Source organism: Primulina tabacum, chromosome 3, assembly GCF_025594145.1.
Source record: "Primulina tabacum isolate GXHZ01 chromosome 3, ASM2559414v2, whole genome shotgun sequence".
NCBI lineage: Eukaryota > Viridiplantae > Streptophyta > Magnoliopsida > Lamiales > Gesneriaceae > Primulina > Primulina tabacum.
Window position 1 is genome coordinate 27,793,458 of NC_134552.1, and position 12,755 is coordinate 27,806,212.

The window sequence follows — 12,755 nt, forward strand, 5'->3', positions numbered from 1 at the left end:
AGAATATCTATACACACACACACACACAAATGAACCCTTAAATAGCAATACAAACTAAGTAAGAATCGAGAAGTTAAATACTTGATTATTATCTAAAAGTGTGAAATTAAATCATTCTAATCTGCCAGTTTTTATTTATTTGCTATAGAATCTATTTCGAATTTAAAAATATTTTAAAGTGAAATTGAGGCTCCAATAATATCTCTAAGTCGGAAAGGATTGAATAAAGAGTGTTGGACTCGTTTCACGAAATTAACATGGCACGGCTAGGAGACTTTTCTATGAATTTAGTTGCTGAAAACCCACCTTATAACAGGTTTCCTGCGTCCCAACATCTCTTTCAACGCCACACAAGACCTTGCAGACCTGAGATGTCTATTTGGTTGCAAGGGCCAAAACTAGAGCATCATGTCAAAAAAAAGACTGGGATTTCCTGATACAGCTCATTCATAACGTAGCATTACAAGTATGGATACTCAACTATGCAAAAGAACCAAGGAACGACAAACTAACAATAAATATTTGCGGCATTACCACAGACTGAAGGACATCTAAAGAACCACGAACATCTAATGACAACAGTGCCTAATATCATCAACTAATTCAAAATTACAAGCACTTGAAACCAAACCGATTCCCAGATTCAATGGTATCATGTTTCTGGTTCAGATACCTGAAGATACACCATTTGGGTGTATCCATTGAACACAGAATTATCAAATTGAGACAAACCAAGCCTCTTGAATAAGCCATATCTACCATCTTCTATGACAGGAGTAGATGCACGAGCTGGATCGTACCTTGTTTGATGTGTTAGTGAAGGACCAGCAACAGGGGGAAGCTCCCAGTAAACATCGAGTACTGACTCAACAAATCTGCTGTTCTCAAAATGTTCAGTATAAGTAATTGCCTTGTTGCTATGGTTAAAATCATCCCGCATATGCCCTCTTACGCCCCACCAGGCTTCTCTGGGTCCACAAAGCTTATCTATATCAACTGCTTTGTCCCAGAATTTGTTCCTTCTAAATCTTATCCTGGCTTCGTCGCTCTCTTTGAAACAGCTATGTCCGCCACCTGGATAGACAGATCTATTATACAGTGACCGTAGCAAACAGAAAAGATCCCAAATAAACTGACTAAGATCGTGTGATCAACAAAACAAATTGTTTGACTGTTCAAGAAAAATGGACAAATAACACGCAAGCTTTGCTCTCAAATATTCATCCACCTACCGTATTAAACTGATCGAGATATTCACAGCCTAAGAGGAAATGAAGAAATGAAATTAAAAACCATTGTAACTTCTGAAGGAAAATAATATTGGGGTGGGGTTAATGATTATTATAAAGAGAATTAAGCATTAATATTGACAAGCTCTGCCATTTTTTGGCTACTGATATATAGTTCTCTTTGCTTAGTTGAATTGATTACATTGCTTGGTTGAATTGATTCGAAAAAGTTGTTAGCCAGTAAAGCAGCCAAGTATGCACCATTTTAGTGTCAAATTATTGAATGATTTGGACAGCCTACATAATAAATTGAAAACCTAAAAATCAATCTGAAGCCAGAACAGTTTGGTTAGCAGTTTGAAAGTTACAATCCTGGATCAAATTGAAACCCAACCATTTACATCAAACCGATCTGAACCAAACCAAACTCAATTTCATAACAAACCAAACAGCGATATTTTTTCCTTAAATTATGTTGTTTTGTCCCCAAATTATATTGTTTCTCTTTATATGTGCGTAAATATGGAAAATATACAGACTTTTAAAATTTATTAGAACTTAGTTTATGTCATCATAGACAACAGATATGTTATTATCCACTTCATACTTTACATTATATATATTATCTTATTTAATAAAGATTGTGTGGTTTAAACGAAATTAAACTGCATATTTTGGTTCAGTCGTGGTTTGGAAAAACTCTTAAACTGAAATTGACAGTTTTGACTTTTACAGAAACTGTCCAGCTCAAACAGTATACACTCTTAGATTTTGGTAATCTATTTAGTGATTCTGTATAAAAACACCAATCCATCCACAATTTTCTGCTCTGCAGTGCCACACGACTCAATGCACATAATCAGGTTTAGGACTTGTTTCTAGCTACACGAGAAAGTATCACTCATCCGCATCAATGCTGTTAAAATTGTTCTCTCGGTTTCATGTACAACATTATTCAAATAACTGAAAGTCGAGTGGAAAGCAAAAACCAAAATACACAATCAGGTTTATGACTTGTTTCTAGCTCCACAAGTTAGTGTCACTCATCCACATCAATGCTGTTAAAATTGTTCTCTCAGTTTCATTTACAACACTACTCAAATAACTGAAAGTCAAGTGGAAAGCAAAAACCATAATACACATAATCAGGTTTATGAGTTGTTTCTAGCTCCACGATAAAGTATCACTAATCCGCATCAATGCTGTTAAAATTGTTCTCTCAGTTTCATGTACAACACTATTCAAATAACTGAAAGTCAAATGGAAAGCAAAAACCATAATCTGTTTCAGAAAATTAAGTGAAAGGAAAAATGCACCGGCAACCCCCGGTAAGGGATGATGGCCACTCTTGGAGAACACAGAGCAAATAAATCTGACAGAATAGAACACAAGGCGATTCAAAATCAACAGACAGATCTTGCGTCACAGGCAAGGATTCAGAGTGATCAACATCAAGAGGCAGTGAAATAGAAATTAGCATACCTCTTATGTAAAATTGATCACATATTTGCCTGAAGGAATAATGGTCCCCAGTTCCAGTATCATAGTTGTCCTCAAAAACTAGATGCTTGAAGCCAGCTTTCAGTGCTTGCTTTAATCTACCATGAAAGAGTAAAGCTATAATAGAACGGATACTTGGAGTTTCATGGAGTGGAACCTGTAAAATTTATAAAGATGTACCTTTTTAGTTCATTTTGATGATCATCAAAGAAGATTAAAACCCGGCTAAGATCTTTTATCCCATGTTTCTTCATCACTCTTGCCCAATCCATGCTCCCGAAATCAACAAAGTCCTTTCCAGCAAAATATGTGCAATTTCCATCAACATAAGCAGGTCCTTTCTTAAGGTACTTTTCTGGATGACGAGGCGAAAGTGACACAATACGTGTTTCGGGCATTGCTTGCCTTAAAACCCATGTAGAATGTCCCTTAAAAGCTCCGCTTTCAATCATCAAGTCAGGCTTGAGCCATTGTGTGATAAACCAAAGTCCAAAACTATGGTCAAATCCCATCCCATACATGTTGTTCTTTATAGGTCGGGTCTCGTATATTGGCACAAACTCCTCAAGAGCTTTGAGTAAATCCTTTGATGTCCATTCAACAGTTTTTCCTTGTTTCGATCTGCCTTTAGACAAGGATAATTAAATAGGTATAAACTCAGACAACCTCCTTTGCTACCAAATGACAAAATTTTAAAACCAGCACACAAAACACTATGAATTCTTATTGCACTGCATGGAAATATGAATCTTAAATTGAATCTCGAGAATTTGATTAAGGAATAATTTTCCCATCAATAATTTTATCATTATATAGGAAATCTTAGCAAATGGATTCACTAAAATATACAGGGATTGAGTGTTTGGCGTGTTATCATTAATCACAGAAGTCAATGACCATGTTATGTTGCTACAATATTTTATGCCAAACGAAGATAGTATAATAGTCCATTCCAACAATTTCATTTTTGGAATGATTTCTGCTTTAATAAATCAACTTCTCATAAAAATCAACTCTTTCTAGATGGGGCGAACCTGGAATTTAGTTGAGTGTTCAATGAGGATTATTCAGCTGCTTACTATGCAAACTCAAATTTTTTAGCTAAGTTGAGCTTCAGATCTCTCATCAATCCTCAATAAAACAAAAACAAAGCATGGTAATCTATATCCACACGCAATGTTTTTGATCATTACAAACATAAATGAGTAAGAATAAACTATTTGCTTCGAATTTCTATATTCGCTTTTGGGAAATTTTTTTCTAAAACCCTAAAATTTCAAAAAATAAAGGAAAAATTGCAAAAGCTACGTTTTACATACACCAGGGAACCCCAAGAGATCCGAAATCCGATTCAAGCCCATCGAACCCGAAGAATCTCAACCGCGAAGTGTGATCGGATGAGGAGACAGAGATGCAGACCAAATCATGCGTATGATAAATGAAAGAAGAGATAATCACGATAGGAAGCCCGATTATGAGAATGGGCCAGATGTATCCAGTTCGGGTCAGATAATTACTGATCCGCATAGCGACTGATATGTGCTTCCGTGTCTTGGACTCGTCCCCGGTTTCTTCGGCGCCACCGTCTTCGTTGAGGGAGGTGTTGTCTTCGCCGGCATGCGGCGTTCGCCTCGTAGAAAGTGCTCTCTCTAGCATCTTGTTCGTTTGCGACATATGGACACTCACAACGCTACAGCAGCAGAATTTGGATTTGTTGATCAAATATTACAGATTAGCCCCGTTACTTTTGTTTAATCTCATATACGTACTTGTTTTTATGGTAACATTTGTTTTATATATATATACTTGGTAATCGTAGCACTTGCAAAATTAGAATTGGTTGTGCCGGAATTATTTTATTTTGCATGTGAATAACAAATAGAAAGAGATTGAACTAAAAAATTTGTGAATTGTCTCGTTGATGTTAAATTTGAGATACGAACCAACGCGGTGTTAGAAAAATAAAAAACTTATGTGAATGATATATGTCACTATTTACAGATGGTCTAATTTGATATCATACTTATTAATATTCATCTATAATAGTTATCGGTAATTAGTCGTTATTCTTATCAATAATTTTCAATTAGACTTATGAATATTTGTTTATAATTGGATATGATTATTTAGGAAATAAAATCAAGTATTTGTAGACTTTAATTAGATATTATTTGTATCAATTTAGATAATGACACCATCAAAAGTCACTCAATATTACTTTAAAATATATTTTTTTGACATCCCAAAATAATCAAAATTGAATCTTAGAATGGTAAAATCAAATATATGTGAATCAAATTAGGTACTATTTGTACCAATTTAGATGTCATATTTTTTATTCATGAATCTCATCATCAAAGGCCACTCAATATTAACTTCAAATTATATATTTTGACATCATCAAATAATTGAATTTGAGTCTTTAAAAAATAAAATCAAGTATTTATGGACTCGAATTATGTCTTATTTTGTATTAATTTAGGTATCACATTTTTACTTCGCGAATGTCATCATCAAATGCCACTCAATATTATTCTCAAACTATATTTTGACATCCCCAAATAATTGGATTTAGGGAGTAAAATCAAGTATTTGTAGAATTGAATTAGATACTCTTTGTACCCAATTTAGATATCACATTTTAGCTTCCCAAACGACACAATCAAAAGTCACTCCATATTACTTGAAACTCCAGTATTTTTTTACACATTGAAGTATTCAAATAACCAAATAAAAGATCTGACATCACAAAATAAGTATGTTATCGGTCAAAATAAATATTTTTTCTTATTTTATGATGAGTGAGGAATTGTGTTTTTCCAAAAAATAAATGACATAAATAAGTTGTTGGGATCGGGAAAGAGTTTAGAGGGGTGAGTGAATAAACTCTTTAAAATTATTTTCTTTTAAGATTTGTTTTCAACCGTTCTTTAGACGGTTGAAAATTCTTCTCAAACTGTTATAAATATGAACTACTGTGAAGTGGGGAAAACGGTTCAAGGTTTCTAATGATAGCTTTAACCTATAGGAAAACTTATCAACAAAATATAGTATGAAAAATAAGTGCTTACAAGAAGTAAAGACACAATGTTTTGATGGATGTTCGGACATGAAAACTCCTATGTCACCCCTTCTTCCTCTTCAGAAAGGATTCCACTAAAAGACTTTGACTTTACAAAAACTCTTTGCAAAAACCCTGTTGGGGATCGATTTAGAGTTTAGATAGGGGTGAATAAACTCGTTACTTTCTTAGACATTTTTGCAAAGGTGCTAGAATCATATTAGAGATTATAGATAATCTTGTTCGAATATGTTTCCAGCAGATCACCATAATTTGTGCGAAAACGATCTGATGGTTTGAGATGAAAACAATAAAACAGTAGGCAGTAGACAGTAGTTGTTTCTGAAAGTTCGAATATGAAATCTTCTACGTCTCCCCTTCTTCTGTTTCAAGAAGGTATCACTAAAAGACTTTTGTTTTTACAGTACGACTCTTGTACACACCCACTTCAGTAGGACTTACCCTTCGCCTACCGAAACTCTTAGTTTCACAACAAAATATAATGAATATAACAAGGTTCTGGAAAAGAATCTTTTCCAGATTACAAACTCTTCTCATTAAGATGTAATAAGATGAATAGCTTGTGAAGAGATAAAGAAACAGCAGCACTAGACGATCTCAGAAGATCAGATATCTGCTATAAAGAGTGTGCTGCTTTTCTGTATATTGAGCTTGAAGATAAAGAGTAGCTCTCGATTGCTCAAAACAACGTTGGAATGATAGACAGAGAATGTGTTCCTTGTTAATAATAATTGTTGTTCTCTATATTAGATTGATCCTTTAATATATTGAAACCTTGAATCCAACGTCTATAAACAAAACGGCTTCTTTGACTTTGATTGAATCAGTTTTATCACCGAAAAAGGGTCCTGCAGAAAGTTTCAGAATAATCAGTCTTTGTTTTATATCAAAACTAGTAAGGCGTGTTAAATGTCTTCGTACAGCATTAAATGGTGCAATTAATACTTGTACTTTGTAAGGTAACGGTAACATTAAGACTTGTAACGATCAAACGAAAGACGTTAAGTTCTGCTTCTGATTTGGCTACATTCTGCTTCTGCTTTTGCTAACCGTTAAGTTTAGCTAAGAAATACTCGATAAGAATTGCTTCTGTTTTAGCGATACGAGTGCTTCTGCTATTTATATTATTCTATGTTTTTATTATCACCACCTACTGGTTTTGAGTGTCATCACCACAATTAAAGTAAGTATAACAATTTTCCCCTTTGTGGTGATGCCAAAACCTAGATGTTAGTAAAGATAAAGATCAACAGTTATAACGAAAAGCAGATAGAGTTCATAACAAGATAATCAATAAGCAAATAAACAATAAAAAAATAATTCGATGTAAAAGAGCTTAATCGGTGCCAATGTCTCTGAAAATAGTTTCCTCATTCTGAGGATCTTGATCTCTGAAAGATGACTCTGCATGAGGTCTGCTATCTCCAGTTCTGCCCCCTGTTCTGCTTTCTGATTCCCTTTTTTTGGCATCACTAGCCTGAATTCGAGTGAGCAAATCATCCACCCGGCTAGTAAGGGTATGAATTCCATCATTTAGCATCTCCAGATACGGTGCTTGGTTGGAAACTCGTTCAGTAAGAGCATGAAAAGATTGAGATTGGGACTCAATCTTGGCATCAATAAGTTCGAGCTTCGAATCCATAGCTGCAACGTTGTTGGATACTGAGAAAATAGAGAAAATCCTTCTGTTTATGACTTGAAACGGAAATATCAGTCACAATTAAACAATTTTCCCCCTAAATTAATGCAAATAAACAAATATTAAATGCGAAGATTGAAGAGCGGAGGAAATAACAGATGACTCTTGATATTATTCCAATAGGAACACGCATGAGGTTAATAGTCAAGTGACTCTTCAACTAGCTCGATGATAATTATAAATACATGCAAAGACACAAACTAAGTCATTTTAAACATTTAACAAATGTATTATGCAAGCAGATCATCAGAGTCTGCTCCGGAGTCGGATAAAGAAAGGAAGTTCCAAAGACAACCTGCGGCGTCCCGTAAGAAGATGTTTGAAGATATCGTTCTTAATAGGATGAAGACTAGGAACAAACTTCTGGATCTGTATTATGAATAATCAGTTAGATTATTCTATATTATTAGATTTAAGATGCGGAATCATCCCTTTCACAAATCGTGATCATGCGAAGAGAGGAGGATGATTCCAGTAGGTTCTAGTTAGGATTTCTACTGTAAATCACAATACTGCTGATATCAACAATTGTAATTGCTTATCTAGTGTAACACATATGATTTTATGAATGAAACAGTTCATTTTGTTATACTTCTTGTACTACTTTGACTTAAGTTATCCACTGTTTCTACTTTATGCATAAAAATCAGAAGATAGTAATCAGTAGTTACGACAAATCAATTAAACCAAGAACATTTTAAAATAAGAAAACATAGTCTCATGAAGAGGTTTTGTAAAGATATCTGCTACTTGTTGATCAGTAAGGACATATTCCAGACGAATGTCCTTCTTCTGCACATGATCTCTAATAAAATGGTGTCTGATATCAATGTGCTTTGTTCTGGAATGAAGTACTGGATTGTGTGTAATTGCTATAACACTGGTATTGTCACATAATATAGGTGATTCAGAGGCTTGAACTCCATAGTCCTTAAGTTGTTGTTGCATCCAAAGTAATTGAGAGCAGCAACTTCCAGCAGCAAGATATTATGCTTCTGCAGTAGACGTGGCTATGAAAGTATTTTTTACCGAACCAAGAGATCAATCTATCACCAAGAAATTGACAAAAACCACTGGTGCTTTTTCTATACAGTTTGCAACCTGCATAGTCAGCATCTGAATATCCAATAAGATTGAAAGATGAATAATTGGGATACCATAGGCCGACATTTTGAGTATCCTTTAAATATTTCCAAATTCGTTTAGCAGCAATAAAATGCGATTGCTTATGGTTAGACTGAAATCTCGCACAAATACAAACAACAAAAATTATATCATGTCTACTGATAGTAGGATATAACAATGAGCCAATAAGACCACAATATTGAGTTACCTCTACTGAAAGTTCACTTTTGTCTTTATCAAGCTTAGTAGATGAACTCATTGGAGTGAAAGCAGCAGCGCATGTTTTCATGCCAAACTTTTTCAGTAGTTCTTTTATGTACTTAGCCTGATTTATGAAGATTCATATATCGAGTTGTTTAATCTGCAGTCCTAGGAAGAATGTAAATTCTCCCCATCATGCTCATTTCCAATTGTTCCTGCATTATCTTAACAAACTTTTCACACAATTTGGGGTTATTTGACCCAAAGATAATATCATCAACATAAATCTATACTAACAAAATGTGCTTATTTTTAACTAATGTGAATAAAGTCTTGTCCATGGTGCCGATGGTAAAATCATGATTGACAAGAAATTGTGAAAGAGTGTCACACAAAGCCTTTGGTTCCTGTTTCAAACCATACAAGACTTTGTATAATTTAAAGACATGATGCGGTAAGAAATGATCAATAAAACCTGGGGGTTGTTCAACGTAAACTTATTCTTGCAGTAGACCATTTAGGAAGACAATTTTTACATCCATATGATAAACTTTGAAGTTCTTGAAAGTAGTAAATGCTAAGAATATTCTGTTTGCTTCAAGCCTTTCTACTAGTTCATAGGTCTCATTATAATCTATTCCTTCTTCTTGTTTGAAACCTTGAGCCACCAGTCTTGCTTTATTTCTAACAACAGTACCTTCTTCATTTAGCTTGTTTCTAAATACCCATCGAGTTTCAATAACTGCTTGATGAGATGGTCTAGGTACAAGAAACTACACTTTATTTTTTTTAAATTGATTCAGCTCTTCTTGCATAGCTTCAATCCAACTGGGATCCAGAAGAGCTTCTTCAATCTTCGTTGGTTCATCCTGAGAAATAAAAGCAGCATGCATATATTCATTTACCATTTGCCTTCTAGTTCTTAATGGAACTGCTGGATTTCCAATAAACAAAGATGGAGAGCATGATTTTCTCAAAGCAAAAGGGTTTAGAGGGATTTCTTCCTGATTTAATGGATTTGGATCATGCTCAGATAAAGCAGTAGTAGGTTCTGGAATGTCAGCTGCTGGTTCTGGTACATCCTGTGCCTGTACAACTGGTTCTACCATAGGAATATATGGTTTTGGATTTTGAGAATATTTGACACTTGGTTCTGCATCATCTTCACTAACCAGTTCCAGATGAATTCCATGCAATCTGTTACTTAGATTTGACATGTTAGAAATTTCAGGAGCACTGCTATCTTCATCAAAGACGATATGAATAGATTCTTCAACATTAAAAGTTTTATTATTGAAAATTCTATATGCTTTGCTTACTGTTGAATATCCAAAAAAAATTCCAACATCTGATTTTGACTCAAATGCTGATAAATAATTTTTATAATTATTATGCACAAAACATCTAAAACCAAACACAGTATAATATGATACATTAGACTTACTCCCTTTCCATATCTCATATGGAGTCTGATTATGCCTCTTGTTGATCACAGTTCTGTTTTGTGTATAACATGTTGTGTTGATTGCTTCTGCCCAGAAGCGCTGAGAGGTGTCTGCATCTGCTAGCATTGTTCTAGCAGCTTCTTTAAGAGTTCTGTTTCTCCTCTCAGCTACTCCATTTTGTTGAGGCGTTCTGACAGATGAATATTCATGATGAATACCTTGTTCATCCAAATATAACTCAAGAATTTTGTTAGTAAATTCAGTGTCCCAATCACGTCTGATTTTAATGACAGAAACTAATTTTTCATTTTGAATTTTCTTCAAAAACTTGATCGGGAGGCCCCTGGTTTGATCTTTTCCAGCAAGAAAGATTACCCAAGTAAATCTAGAAAAGTCATCAACAACAACAAGAGTATATTTCATTCCTCATAAGCTCATGATAGGGATTGGACCAAACAAGTCCATATGCAATAATTCCAAACATCTTGATGTTGATTTACTACATTTATTCTTAAAGTTAGATCTTACTTGTTTGCCAAGTTGACATACAGAACGTACATGATTCTTAACGAAACTAATATCATGTAAATCATCAACTATATTCTGCTTCTTGAGATTATTGATTTACTTGAAGTTAAGATGATTCAATCTCTTGTGCCATAACCAATGTTTATCACTTAGGGAGACAACTAAATATGTAGGAACATTAACATGATCTTTGTTCCATGATACTTTGTAAGTGTTGCCTTCTCTCTTTCCGGTTAAGACTATAGACTCATTAGCATCTTTAACTGTGCAGGCGTGCTTCTGAAAAGCTATTGAGTATTCATTATCGCATAGTTGACTAATGCTAATTAAATTGTAATAGAGATTTTCAACCAAGAGCACATCATTTATAGTGATAGGAAATTAAAATATTTCTCCTCCACTATGCTCCTCTACTAAGCGATGCCTTAGCAAGAAAATAATTTTTTTTTTCTCTCACACTCTGCTCCTATGCTAGGCGACGCCTTAGCAGGAAAATAAGATTTCTCTCCTCAACTTTGCTCCTGTACTAGGCGATGTCTTAGTAGGAAAATAAAATCTCTCCTCCATTCTGCTCCTCTACTAGGCGATGCCTTAGCAGGAAAATAATTTTTTTTTTCTCTCACACTCTGCTCCTCTGCTAGGCGATGCCTTAGCAGGAAAATTTAATTATCCTCATCCACTCTGCTCCTCTACTAGGCTAAGCCTTAGCAGGAAAAGTTTAACTTTTCTCCTCCTCAACTATGCTCCTCTACTAGGCGCAGCCTAAGTAGGTAAAATTTAATTGATATCATCCTCATAATACAACAACATCCACGAACTTAATATAATAACTTGGGTTTATTAAATTTCAACTGATTACGCAAAACAAATTCAGAAACGAAATACATCAAAAATAAAGTCAAGATTAATATTCTCTAAGGTGGTAAGCGTTCACAGGCCTTTTTAGAGCGTTGCCCGGCGCATTCTCCAACTTTCATCTCTGCTCCTATTGTACCTCCACAGGATAAAGTTACCCACTTCTTCTTTTCCTAACCATGTTAACCTCTACACACGCTCTTTTTCCTCCTCCCTCACTACTCCTTCATAACACAGAAGCAGAACTTTTTGGTCCCCGCACAAGACTCCAACTCCTTTTCCCACAGGAAACTTAAGCTTCTGATGATCAGTGGAAGCTACGGCTCTAAAATCCTTCAGGGCTAGCCGTCTTAGAATTCCAGTATACGCTGACGGAATATCCACCACGGTGAAGGCTATCATTTTTGTTACCCGCCGAGGATCAGTCCCAAAGGATAAGGGAAGAACAATCTAACCCAAAGGCGGGATGGCGTGTCCTGCAAACCCATACAGCGGTGTGGAGACCGGCTCAAACTCGAATTCTTCCACCTTCATTTTATCCAACGTGCTCTTGAACAAGACGTTTACGGAGCTTCCATTATCAATAAATATCCTCTCCACATCATAATTGGCAATGGTGGCCGTCACCACCAAGGCATCGTTATGTGGAGTCACAATGCCTCGGAGGTCCTTCGGCCCAAAGCTGATGACGGGGTCTTGTGGTAAGTCTGCACCCCTAGATATCTCAAAGTTCTCCAACTTTCTCCCATGTGCCTTCTGAGATCGCCCAGATTCTCCATCAGTAGTACCCCCCGAGATCATATGAATCATTCCTCTTGTAGGGTGGTATTCCTCATTCATTCCCCTCCTCGGTTCGACGGACTCCTGAGAGACATCTTGACCTCGACCTTCCCCTCTCTGCTCCCCGATCCTCTGATTTATCCGTGGAGGGCCTTGACCACGCTTGGGAGACGAGCGATATCTCTGTCGACTCCTGGATGAGGATCTTTCTTGTATATCTCGCGAAGGCAATCCAGCACTGCACTCAACCCTTTGCGTCTTCTCCCACTTCCCCTCGGGCTCCCTCACTTCCATCACCTTGTCACGACTCC

The 12,755-nt window shown here is 35.7% G+C and overlaps 1 protein-coding gene across 2 annotated transcripts; it reads right to left on the reverse strand.

Moving 5' to 3' along the window:
- Window positions 1-411: 411 nt before the first annotated feature.
- On the reverse strand, window positions 412-4,457 carry LOC142541040 (uncharacterized). 2 transcript variants are annotated; one of them, XM_075647575.1, is made up of 4 exons: window positions 4,247-4,457; window positions 2,910-3,354; window positions 2,712-2,827; window positions 412-1,074 (listed from the first exon to the last, which is right to left on the reverse strand). In XM_075647575.1, the coding sequence occupies exons 1-4, from the start codon at window positions 4,401-4,403 to the stop codon at window positions 653-655; spliced, it is 1,140 nt and encodes a 379-aa protein (XP_075503690.1). In that variant the 5' UTR covers window positions 4,404-4,457; the 3' UTR covers window positions 412-652. The 2 variants fall into 2 exon arrangements, with proteins under 2 accessions (XP_075503690.1, XP_075503689.1); XM_075647574.1 differs by having other exon boundaries at window positions 4,049-4,448.
- Window positions 4,458-12,755: the final 8,298 nt, after the last annotated feature.

Excerpts from the sequence above, each read along its gene's own strand:
- LOC142541040 (XM_075647574.1), bottom strand. The coding sequence starts at position 4,403 with ATGTCGCAAACGAACAAGATGCTAGAGAGAGCACTTTCTACGAGGCGA. Across the intron at positions 3,355-4,048 it reads ATCTCTTGGGGTTCCCTGGT|GCAGATCGAAACAAGGAAAA; the intron begins GTATGTAAAACG and ends CCTTGTCTAAAG. Across the intron at positions 1,075-2,711 it reads TGATCAATTTTACATAAGAG|GTGGCGGACATAGCTGTTTC; the intron begins GTATGCTAATTT and ends CTGTCTATCCAG.